The following is a 15,057-nucleotide window of genomic DNA, read 5'->3' on the forward strand; positions in this document are numbered from 1 at the left end:
AAGGAGTCTCCAGCATCCCCAACAAAATTGTCTGATTGATTCAGCAAGGTTTAATAAAGGAAAAAAAGATTCAAGGATGAAATCCCATGTTGAAAAAGAATACCCGACACTCTAGGCTATCCTTTGCCATCTCTCTTGGAAATTTGGACTTAGTGAATGGAAACCAAAGAATGAGGAATCTTAAGACGTCCTATTTATAGTCTGGTCTATTCACAGACATAGTCTTATGTCCGACATGTTCTTATTTTTAGTAATTACATATAGAAGGGTTTTTTTCCCTTTTTCTTTCCTTTTTTCTTTTCCTCTCCTTCTACTACCCCGTCCCCTGCCCCACCACATATCCCTTCAGGCTATCTGAATATTTTGATTTGTTCGTTCAACAAATATTTACTAATCTACTTTTATATACCAGGCATTGTAAGTGAAACCAACTTTGTGTCTTATTGTTATAGTTTAGAGGGAGAGTATAACATTAATGAAATTACTACCAAAAAAAAAAAAAAAAAACCACAGAGTTACAAAGAGTTCTAGTGAAAGAACACGGTGAAATAAGGAATTATATTGTCCTGTAAAGCCACAAAGTCCATCCTAGATGTCATTGCTGAGATTAGATCATAAAAAATAGTGTGATATCTGTTCTTCTCTATTTCTCTCCATATATTTCTCTTAACTTTATCATTCTTTTTCACCCTCTATAAAATGTATTTAATTCTGAACCCTTCAGACACAGGTTCTATTTTCCAAAGGAGAACTTAATAATTTTGATAAAATGGTTTATGTAGAGCTCCTGGAAAGCAGGGACTATATCTTATTTATCTTTGTCTCTCTGGAACTTAGCACAATGTTTAGCTTGTAATATATGCTCAATAAATAGTTGAGTCAAGGCTAATGGTTTAGGTCATTTTACCTTTCTCTGATCTCAGATACCATGTAAATTTTAACAGGGATATAAGGACTGCTGAACCCTAAATTCGAAGAAGCGAGACTAATAATAAGGAAATATTTTAGGAAAAGGAAATTACTCCTAAAATGATAACTCACTTGGCAGCTACCTGCTATACCTTCCTTATGGTGAGCTGCTTGGGGAAACTTACCTTCTCTCAACACATAATTTGGACTTTGCTTTAGGTGGTGTTGGTTTAAGATAAGCTGCCTTTGTGTATTTTCTAATTTTATCTTTCTATGATTCTAATGATAGTTTTAGTTTAGATAGTAATTTTTAAATTGCTATTACTGTCCTTTTTTTTTTATTGGCTTCATTTCCTAATGTTATTTCTTTTCTTTTAGAAGTATTCCTTAAAATAATCTCTCTCTTCACGATGGCTTCTTGCCCAGATTTGTTGAATTCAACTTTCCAAGAATACCCATTAACTTAATTAATTTTATAAAAATACCCTCCATATATTATTTAATCTAAAATATTTTCAATTATGAAATGCACAATTGTTTTTCCTACCACTAATAAAGATAAAATATGCTGCCAAATATAATTGTGAGGAACCATTAATTAACTGAAAGACATACCCTGATTTCACAGATATTAAAATGTTAAAAATTGTATAGTTTTGAATTTATAAAATCCAGAAAAATAACCATTACAGCTTTACCATAAATTTCCAATCATACATTTATACAAAGTTTTAAAATTATTTCCATGGTAATGTCAAAGGAATACTGTGTTGCATACTTACTATAGGACAATGGTATTGCATTTTCTTCAAAACTATTCTGAGAGCTTTAGAAGATAACTGTTAGAATGGAACTCCCAAAAGTCAGTATCTTTGTCTGTTTTGTATGCACCCCAAGTGCCTAGAAGAAGGCACTCAATAAATATTTCTCAAATGAATTTATGAGTGAATTCATGTTTCATTAGAGACTCCATGTGTCTGTTTTAAGCAAAACCAAATCAAGCAATAAGAATTACTAATCAGTGAGCTCCTTCTAAATGCCAGTTTATGATTTTAGACATCTTGTATAGCATAGCTTCCTTCTTGATGAAGACTTATTTTTCACTTGGTGCCAACTCCTTTTCATTATATTTCCATAAGTATTATAATAATATTTACAACTCGGTCATGTTTGCAACAACTTTTTGTGAATTACCGTGAAAAAACTGAATGACATAATTGGTCATTTGTGGCTATCCATAGTTGCACTACTTTGGAAGTTAAAAGGAAAAAACAAATGTTAACAAATGCCTTGTAGTAATACACTTGTGTCTACTCAGTAAAAAGTAGAGATTAGTGGGCAAATATAAAAATAAAAAGTTTAGAAAAAGGACTAAGTTTGTAGGGTCTGAATTTTATTCTCATTCCATCTTCTCCCATTTCTAAGACATTTATGTAGCTTTGGAGATGGCTGAGTATAAAATTATCCATATGTGATACTATTTAGAAAAATGCTCCTAAGTTATCAATCCCATAAATTTGGAACTCTCACGTCTCAATAGTTATATTTAACTAACTAACTAACTAACTAATTAACTAACATGAGTTCATTCTGATTCTTAAGGCAGAATATCAGAGAGGCTAAGGACATGGCCTATGGAGCCCAAATCTCTGGGCTTGAAACTTATCTCCAGCTCTTATTAGATATATGGTCACAGAAATTTAGCTAACATTTTTGTGCCCTATTTTTATCCTTCTAATGTCACTGATACACCTCTTGTAGGGTTTTTATAAGGACGAAAAAACACATGTAAACTTTTTAATGGGTCCTTTCAAATAGTGGATGCTAGTGTTGGTTTTTCCCTATTTCACTTCTGGATCCACTGTGCCCTTCACTGCCCTTCTTTGTGTCTGGCAGTCTGACTTTTACGGTCTTCCTTACTTGGGTTCCCTTGCCCCCTGACTTCTGGTTAGATTTTCACCTGGAGACAATGAAGGGATGGAAAGACAGTAGAGTGAAATTGACGTAGCCCCTCTCCCCACTCCCTCACTGCCTGAGTGTGCTCTGGCAGTGACTTTCTCCATCCTCTTCCTGTATGGAAGTTCACAGCTACTATTGAATGGTCTCTCTCCCTTGGTTCTAGCTGTTGCCAAATCTCAGTGTTACTTACTCCCCAGGTCCCATCCGACTTCAGGGTCGTCAAGACTTGCTGTGCATCTGGGCCCTGGTGCATCAACACCCCCTGCTGATTCCTTTAACCCTATTTATATCCTTGTTAATAATCCCTTTATTTGACTTTCTTTCATTAACCACTAGTGTGTACCATTTATTTTCCCATGGGATCATAAACGGTATGATGCTCAATTATTTAGTTTAAAATAAGTATCAGAGTATTTCTTTCAAGTCAACAAAATATCATTAATAGTGATAGCAATGGGGATTTCAAAACTTAGGTAAAGAAAATCAATTTTATTAAGCTGTGTGTCATTATCGCATAAATGTCCTCAGCACTAAAGGAGGCATGTGTAGAACTGGGACTAGATTGCAGGTAAGATGGAATAAAGCCTGAGAGACCTGCCCTCAGGGGCTTTACACATGAACCGTCCTCCTCCTCCTCCCTTCTTGACAGAGTTGGAGGCAAGTACATGGAATAAAAGAAGTGGCGTTTATGTGGCCAAATCAAGTTCAATATAAACCAAATCTAAGTTTCGGGGTTTAGTGGGCATCAAGATTTCGGAGTTGCTGTGTGGGTTAAGGGGAGAGTCATTCTTAGCAGAAGCTTGCAAGGCCATGTAAGTAAGAGCTAGATCTGGAAGAGTGCTTATAGGACATAAATAAGAAGGTCATGGCCGGTTTCCATTCAAACAGGAATTACAGGAAGAAAAAGGAAGCCTCCAAAACTATTAAGTACAATGGCTGCACATTGTGGGGGTGTAGTAAGAGTAAGGACCTTTTACACACTGATAAATCCACATTTCCTCACAGAAGACCTGGGGAAACATTGTTTCTATACCTCCACTCACTAACATGTTTAGGATCTGTGCAGGACTGAGCTTATAGGACACGGAGGCCATTATGAGTCATGAAGGTGAGACTGCGGCATGAACGCATTACCATTGGGTGAAGCAATACCATTTCATGCGTAGCAATCATTTTGTTCAGCCAGGAAAGTAATTTAAAATAATTTGCCATATTAAGTTTTCCCAATAAAACTCACTGTCATCTTATTCAGAGTTAAGAATTTTTAACCCTCAAGCCAAATAAAATCCAAAAATACCTCAATTCTCATACTTATCACAGTAGGAGTAGAGAGAGTATAATATAATGTTAAGAGGGAAGAGGTTAAGAGGTCTGGAGTCAGTTCGACTTCCTGGATTTGAATCCTAACTCTCTCTGCTATTTACTATCAGTAATCCTCCATATTTTTTTTTTTTTTCCAGCCAACCTCTGAGTGTCTCGGTTTCCTCTTCCTCATCCTAGGAATCAGAAAAGTATCTATTTCTTGGAAATACTGTAAGGACTAAATAAGACAATACAGGCAAATAACTTCATAAAGTACCTGACATATAGTAAATACTTAATAGTTCTTGCCTGGTTTTCTTTTTGTACCTGCATCTCCCAACAAGATTCTATGTGTACCTTGAGGTATGAATCTACCTATAAGATGAACACATATACCTATGAAATAGGTATATAACGTAATAGGTATATGCTATTATTCATTACGTATATCATACAGTAAAGTATTAATAAATATATGCTTAGTGACTAAATAAGGTTAGCTTGCCTTAGAAACATGAAACTCAAAGACAAAAACAATGTAGATATAGTGTTTTTACTGAAGTTGTCTCCTGAGATTCCGTGTTAATTACTAGAAAGGAGACTATTAATAGTTCACTCCACTTTAAATGTCTGTCTTTTTTTTTTTTTAATATTAGCACATCATTGCAGATGCATGTCCACAGCCTTGGATGCATACAGACGCACCCTCACATTCAAGTTGTCAAGTACTCATAATATAATTATTTGCCAAAAATTAAAAATCTTATCAAAATAATAACTAAGAATAAATTATAGGCACCAAAAAGGGGGGGGGATAGACTACTCATGTGAATATACTCTTACAGAGAATAATACAGATCTTTTTTTTAAACAGTGAAATTATGTTGAGTCCACTTAATTTGTATTAAACAATGTATAAGGGACAGTCATTGCTGTTATAAACTTTGCTAGATACTCAATTGACAGCAATTTAAAAAAAACTGGTTTCTTCCATCTACTAATTCTGCAATTTATTCAGCCTATGGATAAGACTTTTTCAAATTTAAAAACAAGTAGGCTTTTCTGGGGGCACCTGGAGCTCAGTCATTGGGCATCTGCCTATAGCTCAGGTCATGATCCTGGGGCCCTGTGTTCTGGGATCTAGTGTTACTTGTCGGGCTCCCTGCTCAGCAGGAAGCCTGTTTCTCCCTATCCCACTCCAGCTGCTGTGTTCCCTCTCTCACTGTCTCTCTCTTTGTCAAATAAATATATAAAATCTTAAAAAACAAACAAGTAGGCTTTTCTGAAGAAAAATAAAGTTAACAACTATGGACGTTTTGAAACTGACTATAAAATAGCATAAGCCTAAACTCATAGAAATAATAACAAGGGAGAAAGCATATTTTCCTGCTTTATGGCTATTTAGACAGTATCCATTTGAGTATTTTGCTGTTAAAAAATATTTATATTAACATGTATTTTTATATGTTTAATAAAAGAGAAAATAATAATATACAGAATAATAATAGTTACGATTTGATTTTCTAAGTAAATGTAATTGTAATAAATATTTTATATGCATAATTCCATTTAATATTCACAGAATCACCAGATGGTAAGCTTCATAAAGACAGAATCATATCTATCCATTTCTTTATTCATTAGTTGTCCCCAGTAATCAGCATGGAGCTTGAATACAGTTGATCTTCAATAAATATTTATTAAACAATTGGATGATCTTTCCTTTGAAGTAGGTTCTTGCTAGAAAAGCATAGTTTTAGTCTGCCAATCTTTGAGTATTACTGAATGTCCCACACTTGCCATACTAAGTTTAATCTTTGAGTATTACTGAATGTCCTACTCTACCCTTGTTTGGCATGGTCACTCTTATTTACGCATACTTACAGTGACAGAATGCTGGAGGGAGACCTTTACTTTATCATGTATAGCAAACTGGGCCTAAACTGTCTCAGACAGTTACTGACAAAAGCATGTAATTAAAAGTAAAGCCTGCAAAAATCTGATTCCGATCCAAATAAATTGAAGGTTGGAAAATATGACCATTAAACGTATGTTTAAACGTATATTTGAAAGCACAGTAAGGATTTGTTAAAAGTTCTTTTAAGATTATGGCATCATTTAATAAAACAAAAGAAATGAAGGATAAAGTAACTTCTAGAAGCCAGAACCAAAAGGTACAGGTCAAACTTACCAGAACAGTCACCACACGTAGAACCACTCCACGCATGTTATTCTCTAGTTTCTTGTCAGTCAGTGACCCGTTCAGCCCTGTGACAGGATTCCAGCACCCAAGCTGAAAGGTAAAATAGCTTGGTCACTTTCCTGCCTGAGGAACAGTCCAATCATCTATGCAACAGTCTTTCAGAACACTGTGCCATCTCTCTTGGAATAACTGGTATTGGAAGGGTCCTGCACAGGTTTTCTTTTTCAATAGCAAATGAAGCAATCAGAGATTCCATTTCCTGCTTTTAAATAACATTATATGGCATATGACAGTATCCAATATGCTTTAGGTGACTCATTAAGGACATGGACTTAATAAGGAGTTATAATACACCAATAACTCAGTCCCAATATGCACTAATTGGAAAAATAATAGTGCATATAATTCTAGTATAATGTCTGTTCTTAATATAATTCAATTATTGTGCAAGTTAGATATTCTTATAGTTTCAATGGTTTTAGTTAGATATTACACTGCTTTTATTGGAAAAAATGACAAGATTCTTAATACAGTTAGAAGGGTTTCTGCTTTTATTTGAGGGGAACAATCATATATATGTCTTTGTTGTTTTCAAGTATTCACAGTACATACAACAATATAATTTGCCTTTTTTGTCAGTACTATCAATTTCCTTGGAATATTCTGGCAGCAGTCTTTCCCTTAAAGTCTTATAATGATTCACTGCTCTTTACACTCCAAATACTGGTTTAATTTTACATCCTCATGTAGTTCTTAGCTCTTGTAATATCCAAATCTGAGGGCTACCCGTTTAAAAATCACTGCCTATAAATCACAACAGGATAAAAACTGATGATTTTCAATTCAGAAATAAGGAGAAAAAAAGAGAGATTGTGACTTGAATTAGCAGATAACTCAAGGAGCAAAGCTGCAAAAAGAATGTTGTAATGCACATCTTGGGAAGAAATGTCATGCTATTAATTCTGATGCTAGATCCATGAGCCTTCACTTTGGGGAACCTATTCCATATATGCAGACTTTAAAAATGTAATAGATTCGTCCTATTTGGAGACTGTTCTAATTGACTGAATGGTTTATAGGGCACCTGCCTATTTGTGCTGCTTCCTCCTGAAGACTGATTTATTCCCTTGTATTGCATTTTTTTTGTGGCTTCCAAAGTTGGCACATACTGGCAAGTCTCCTTCACAAATAAAAGATTTAGGTGCTTCCTATTAAAACTCAAGTTTCTCTGAGTCCCCAAGAGGTGTTTAATTTAGAAACCTAAAATGTACACAATATATCTTAAGAGAAGGGATATCACAATATAAACAAAAAAACCCCAGCTTTTTCTGTATTAAAATAATTTTGAAAAGGCTGCTAATTGCAGGTTTCAGCTACAAAAGCACATTAAATTCATACCATGATATGTCATTCTTAGTTACCTAAAAAGTCTAATTAGAACTTAGATCCAATTAGCAAATCCAAATGTGTTCAAAGTCTAATTATCAGAGATAGTGTAGCCCTCTTGTTCAATTTAAAACCTTATGAAATTTCTTTTGAGCTTTTGTTCTCTTCTCAGGTCAACCAAAGTTATGCTCAATTACATTTCTTGATGTGCACTTTTTCTAGTAAATTTTTCAAGAAGATTTTATTTTCTTAGACTAAATTAATACTGGTGGAAAAGAGGTTTATGACATTAAGTGAAGACCTAATACACTATCCAGCTTTTACAGTTATATTACTTAATTCTAAGCTTAATGAATAGCTTTTAGGACATCATGTTGTTCAAAGTAAATATGGCTAAGCTGCCAAAGGAATGCAAGGATATCTTTTTTTGTGCTCCTTGGTGAATCTACTGTCAGTATGCCTAAGTAAATGACATCTGTTAATGCCAAGTTGACCATAGCATTTTGGTGTATTGACTAGTCAAAATATTTATTGCTGGAAAAACAATAAAACTAGAGTAGTTTGTTTCAACAATGCTCTGGACAAACATTTAAACATATATAATTTCCAGCTTCTTAACTATGTCTCCCTTTAAACATAACTAAATGTAGTCAATGGTTTAAAAATTCTAAGGCACTCAAATATTTGGAGTTTTGAAATAACAATAATAAAACATTTGTCTTCACACCTGGGCAATAACTTAAACATTTGTATACATATATGCTGTGTACATATATGATGTTTCTTCCCACTTTAAAAAATATATTTGGCAAAGTTCTTTCTCATATACATTACAAGACATCATTTTCTCCTTTGCCTGACGTTTTTTCCCATTTCTATTTTCTCTCTCTCCTCACCCCCCTTTGCTTGCTATTTGACTCACGTGTCTTTTGACCATAGCACTTGTAAAGTGCTGTTCATCATAACAGCAGTTGGGATTTTAGAATTGGTAACACCTTTTACTAATTCAGTTCTTCATATGTACAAATCTAATACTTAAGTTAGCTGCATATTAGCTATGGACACCAAGAGTTAGGAATTTCAGATACTGAATTTTGAGGTAGAGAAAGTTTAGAATACAGATTATCTGGAAAACTATGAATAAAATATATCCACTTGTCACATATCAAAATGGGGCAAAACAAAGAAATCATTCAGAAATTAAAATAGTTCTTATTCCCTATACTGAATAGAACTACTTTTTAACATTTTTTGGAATATTTTCTAAGTGTTAGTGATGATACTGAGCTCCTTATACCTGATCTCATTTAAGCCTCAAAAAACTTTATGAGAATGTGTTGTTATAATTATTATTTTATAAACATAGAAACTAAGGGCTCATCTAAAGTCACATAATTACTAAGAGATGAAACTAGGATTTAAACTAGTGCTTTTAAAAATCCAGATTTGGGGTGCCTGGGTGGCTCAGTCGGTTAAGATTCTGCCTTCAGCTAAGGTCAAGATCTCGGGGTCCTGGGATGGAGCCCCACATTGGGCTTCCTGCTCAGCAGGGAGTCTGTTTCTCCCTTCTCCCTTTGCCTGCCCCTCTTCCTGCTTGTGCTCTCTCTCTCAGGTAAATAAACAAATGCTTTAAAAAAATAACATATAGAAGTCCAGATTCAGTGCTTTCAATTGCAGTGCTGTTTTATAGCTTATGAATTTTTTTCATAAATATGATCTATTTAAGGTAGGTAGACAAAATATTATTCCTATATTTTAGTAAAAAAATAAGGCTCAGAATTGTAAAGTGGTTCCCTCAAAAAACAGCTGGTGAATTCACATTTTGGAAATACAATTGAAAAGGCAAATCATCATCATCATCATTTTTATTAAAAAAATGTTAATGTGTACATAGTACATAGTATATATTACTCCTCTGAGGTCTTTACTTATATATATTAATTAATTTACTTCTCAACACAATACAATGAGAAAGGCAACATTATTATCTCCATTCCACAGAAGGGGAAACTGAGGATTGAGAGGCTGTGCTCTTTCCACTGTGTTATCTTTTATCCATTTAAGCAGTCAAGAGGCATTGAGTAGAATAAAGAAAGTAATAGAAAAATGAAATGGACACGAGATTCTCAAAAACATTTCTGGAAATCTCTACTTTGTGTCACCAAATTACTAAAGATAAGTGTGGAATACATTTCATTCATCCTAAGTCTGTTGATGCTTCTCAAAATATATACTAAAGGTAAATGAGGAAATAAACAACAGCAACACATGAGAAAATGTTGATTATTCACACCTTTTTGAAGGATTTTTCAAGTTCCTTAATTTCAAATTCCTTAATTTCTGTTCATAGCCACTCATCTCCCTGAGGTTCCCTTCAAGCGTTTCTGTTTGATTGTAATAGCGCCTTTCCATAATAAGCAATACAAATGAGTTAGGTTCACACAGATTCAAATTGAATTTGTATCTACAACAGGTCATATTCTTTGCAGCGTGAGAAGATTGACAGGCACAGTGTTTGATAAAAAAAAAATACCTAGAAGAATTTCATTTAAGTTCAAGTGTGAAGCTTATCTAACAACTTCTCTGGATTCATTGTTAGAAATTCTATTAACTTGATTTCTCTGGATATGTGGAGAAGGTTGTTTTTGTCTGATTGTGTTTTTATTTTTGTTTCTCCCCCTCCTTTTTTTTAAACAATGAGGCCAGAGACTAATAAAGATAACGCACACAGAATCTTATAATGCTATCTATTCAGCTGAGCACTTTCTAAATAAAAAATAATAAAAGTGACCCCTGCAGCACATGAGATTTACAGAAAGTCATACTGCTGATGGCAAAACAAGATTCACTATCTCCCATGGTCTGACAGTCTAGAGAAAATCTAGAAGGGATTAAAAAAATAAAGACCAATTCAATTTCCTTTCAATTACAGTATATTGATTTCCTATAGTATCATCCAGTTATTGCTGAAAGTCACTTTAAAACCTTAAAAATGCTTAATGCTTTAATTATCCCCTTCATTGGAGCTTTAGCAATAATAATCTTGTTGCTCTCTGCTAAAATCAATGTAATATCTTGTGTTCAACAAAATCGTTGATGTATTTGCATGAGGACAGTAATATGCCCCTAACATGATGTGTTATGTCATTAGTAAATGACCAAGTTTTAGATATTTACTCTTTTCCTTTCAATATTTCCTCTTTTCATTTGTTCATGGGCTTTAAAGGATGACGTTTGACTAGGTTTTGCATCACTATTTTTCAGGCAGTGTTACAATGTCAAAAAAGAGCTGAACTGTTCAACTTTAATTTTACGCTTAATAGTTATAGGCCTTAATAACAGGAGTCAAGAGAGCTCTTAATCGAATACCAAATGGAATTCCCTACATTTATTAGCTTGTATTCATATGGAACAACCGAAGCCTGGCTATAGCACGGAAGCTCCGACTTCAGGACACAAACTCCCCACTGCACTGTGGGCTGTGTGCTGCCAGCCACTACATTGCCTTTATTGGCTTTCTCAGCCTTCAAAGGAAAAAAGGGAACAATAAGGCATAGGCAAAGTAGCTGAAAGCTAACCATTTAGAAATGCACAGCATTTATTTGGTAGATATTACTTCTATAATGGGATAGAAAGTGTAAAAAGAAATACACATGGTAGGTTGGCTCAGATACATATTTATAGAGTTAAATTGGAATGTTTCTTTTCTTTGATATGTACAGAAATGTAACGTGTCTCAGATACATGTTTATAGAATTAAATTGGAATGTTTCTTTTCTTTGATATGTACAGAAATGTAACGTGTCAGTAATCCCTCCAATAATAATCTTTTTGGTGATATTTCCACCTGTAAAACAGGTTCGATTTGTACGACTTGCTCCCTAGGGGATGATTATTCCCTCCTAAGATTCTACTCCTACAGCTTGGTCATTACCATGAAGAAGTAGATTACGTGAAATAGCCTTAGCACTTGAGTCTCCTTTAGGAGAAAATACCTTTGGAAAAAAAAACAGAAAAAATATCCCCTGATTCCACTGCTTACATTTCCCTGTATTGCTGCTGAAACAAAATTTCTGTACCATGTAACAACACACATGTAAAATAAGATGAACTTAGCTGATATTCACAAATGAAGAATATAAACATGAGAAGCTATAGATCAAAAAAAAAAAATAGCCCAAAGACGTTTTATGCAGCCATAATAACTACTCTCAGTTATCACCTGGCATTTAACTGATATTATAATATTTTACCATTGTTATAAGTTTTCCCTTCTTGTATAATTCTTGTTGGTGTAAAATTACTGTTACGCTATATCAAGAGGCCATATATCATAGTGGCTAAGATCACAAACTCTAGAACCAGATTGCTTAGGTTCAAGCACCTACTCTGACACTTGCTGGCATGTGTCATCGGGCCTCAGTTTTCTCACCTCTCAAAGGGGCATAGTGTGACTTCCTCACAGGATTTGAGGGATTATTAACTGACTTAATATATGTCAGGTATTTAGAAGTGTTCTTGGCACATAATGACTAAAGAAGTGTTAATTCTTATCATTCCTATAAAATCAGCACTCTTGTTTCTTGCTGAGCCTCAACATTTGGAGTCCCTCACTAGTTTCAGCGTGGAAGCATGCCTCTAAAACTATGTTCTCAACTTTAGCTACATATTAGAATCACCCCAAAATTTTAAAAACTTCTGATGTGTCAGCATAAACCCAGAACAATTAAATCCAAATCTCCAGGGATGGGATCCAGGCATCAGTATTATTTATGGCTCTCCAGGGGATTGCAACTTCTAGCCAAGACTGAGAAGTCCTACTCTAAAACATGCTTTAACACCAAAGGCAACACAGTCTCGTAGAATGGCTACTTAACCTTATTGATTGAAGGCATCATTTTTACTGGCTTCCTTTACAAAAGCTAACTAGGGACACTTTCTCAAACAAACAAACGATTTTATTTTTCTTGTTCTAAATAGGATAGGAGGCTATAAACCTTATCATAGTATTGATGTATTAGAAGATGGTAGGTCCCAATAAATATCTGATAAATTAATTGCATTCATTAAAACTCCTGTTGTCCTCTTTCTTCTCCCTCTTGTTCTCTTTCTCTTTCTCCTTCTTTTTCTTCTTTTTTTTTGTCTGTCCAGTTCAAACTGAATGAAAAAAACAAAACATCCCCTATCTGAGATCGTGTCCTGTTACTATATTGTACCCTTGCCTATTTTTGTAGTTCTTCAGGGTGATTCCCTTCACTCAAATTCTACTACTTTTTTTTTTTTTTCTGATCGGATTTTTTTTCTAATAGTATTTTAGCATTTAATGATTACAACCTGGTAAAAGTTGCTGGATTTTCTTCTCTTTCATTCATTGCTATCTCGAGATGCTTCAAAGGGGGAATCTTCATTTTAAAACCACATTAGAATTCTCTTTCTTTTCTTGTCCATGAAATGATTAACCACTTAAAGTCAGGGGCACACTCTTAATCATCTGCGTGCCCAGTGTCTATTACAGTGTTTTGCATAAGTAAAATATTTATTTTTTTGAAATTATGAAGTTAACGTACACTTAAAAAGTGTAATGTAAGGCATTTCTATTGTACTATAGATCTTTGTTCCCAATCTAAATCTGAAGTCCAGACATCTTTTTATATTTTACTATCTCTTCAATTTTCTGCTTAGATAACTCACAGTCACCTCAAATATCTAAAAGAGTAAACTCATAATCTACCCCCTATCATCCATTCTTCCACTAGCCAGAAACTAACAAATCCGTCTTACAACCACACATATCTAATCCATTGCCAATCTGCCAATTTCCCTTCCAAAAACAAACTCCAGAATCCATTTAACTCATCTCCTTGCTCCATCCTAGCTAAGCTAACTTAATTGCTTCTCTTTTACAGTCTTCACTCTATGTCGTAACATAAATTTAGATATGATGCTGTCTAAAATCTTTCCACAGTTTTCTGTCATTATCAAGAGAAAGACTAAACTTTTAATGTGGCCAACCAAGACATGTGTGATTTGTCACATTTTACATTCACAATCTCATGTCACACCACATTCTCTCCCAGTGTTTGAACTTCAACCTTACTCATTTGCCTTCAGTTTCTTGAGTTAGACATAATCCTCCTGCCTTAAGGATTTAAACATTATTTCTCAAACATTGAAGGATATCAGAATTACTTGGGAGTGAAAACCAAAACAAAAAACCAAAAACAATGCCACAGCTATATTCCATGCCAACTAAATCAGAATTTCTGAGCATGAAATGAAGACACAAGTATTTTTTAAAGTTTCCAAGATGGGGCACCTGAGTGGCTCAGTTGGTTAAGTGGCTGACTCTTGGTTTCAGTTCAGGGCATGATCTCAGGGTTGGGAAATCGAGCCCCATAGCATTGGGCTGTGACTCAGTGGGGAGTCTGCTTGAGGATTCTCTCTCTCCCTCTCCCCATCCCCTGCATCCACCCCATGCACATGGGAGCATGTGCTCTCTCAAATAAATAAATAAACCCTAAAAAAAGTTTCCAAGATGATTCTAAAGTGCAGCCAAATTCGAGAATCAATGGTTTTGATTATATAATCTTTCTTGATTGGAAGAATCTAGACACCTGCCATTCGTCAATGAATTTCTGAGTTCACTCTTATTCATCCTTTAGATCTCAATGTAAACATCTATAGGTTAGTGCAAACCTTCCCTGATTACCTGTCCCAACTGCCAGGTTAGCTCTTGTCCCTCCAATGTAGTATCATGTTCCCCTCCTTCATAGATTAACATTTATTGTACTAATTATCTGTAAGTTTTCATCAAGTCAGGAAAAATTACTATTTTTGTCTCCCCACTACCTTCTTAAATACATAATTCCTGGCACAAAGTAGGACTTCCATTTTTACTGAATACTAAAACAAATCTAGATGATTTTTAAACAGGAAACTTCATACATCTTGCAGTGATTGTTGATTATTTTTTAAGAAATGCCTTAAACGAGGATCTCAGTAGGTAGCCAAGATGCTACGCTGCCAGCTACTAAATTTTTGTTTGTTCATTTTTGGAAATGTAGATTTGCAACTCTTACTCTTCCTGGGTACAGAGAGGATAAGCTCTACATAATAAGATCAAGGAATGGTTTTCAGAAACCTTCAATATGAGGAATGATGACATTACCTAACACTGTAGAAAATAAAATAAGTTGTTATATTAGTCCTATCATTTGAACAATTATATAACAACCACAACAATAGTAATAATAAGAGTAAAACATAACTATGATGGATGTTTCTTCTATTCCAAGACT

The 15,057-nt window shown here is 34.5% G+C and overlaps 1 protein-coding gene across 1 annotated transcript in view; it reads right to left on the reverse strand.

Annotated features, from left to right (window-relative positions):
• The window catches only part of GRID2 (glutamate ionotropic receptor delta type subunit 2), a 1,429,995-nt gene that overhangs the window by 339,470 nt on the left and 1,075,468 nt on the right, over window positions 1-15,057 (reverse strand). The window contains exon 9 of the mRNA XM_034672012.1: window positions 6,362-6,463. Coding sequence (XP_034527903.1) covers window positions 6,362-6,463 — 102 coding nt within the window. The remainder of the gene's footprint in view (window positions 1-6,361; window positions 6,464-15,057) is intronic.

Source organism: Ailuropoda melanoleuca, chromosome 11 (assembly GCF_002007445.2).
Source record: "Ailuropoda melanoleuca isolate Jingjing chromosome 11, ASM200744v2, whole genome shotgun sequence".
NCBI lineage: Eukaryota > Metazoa > Chordata > Mammalia > Carnivora > Ursidae > Ailuropoda > Ailuropoda melanoleuca.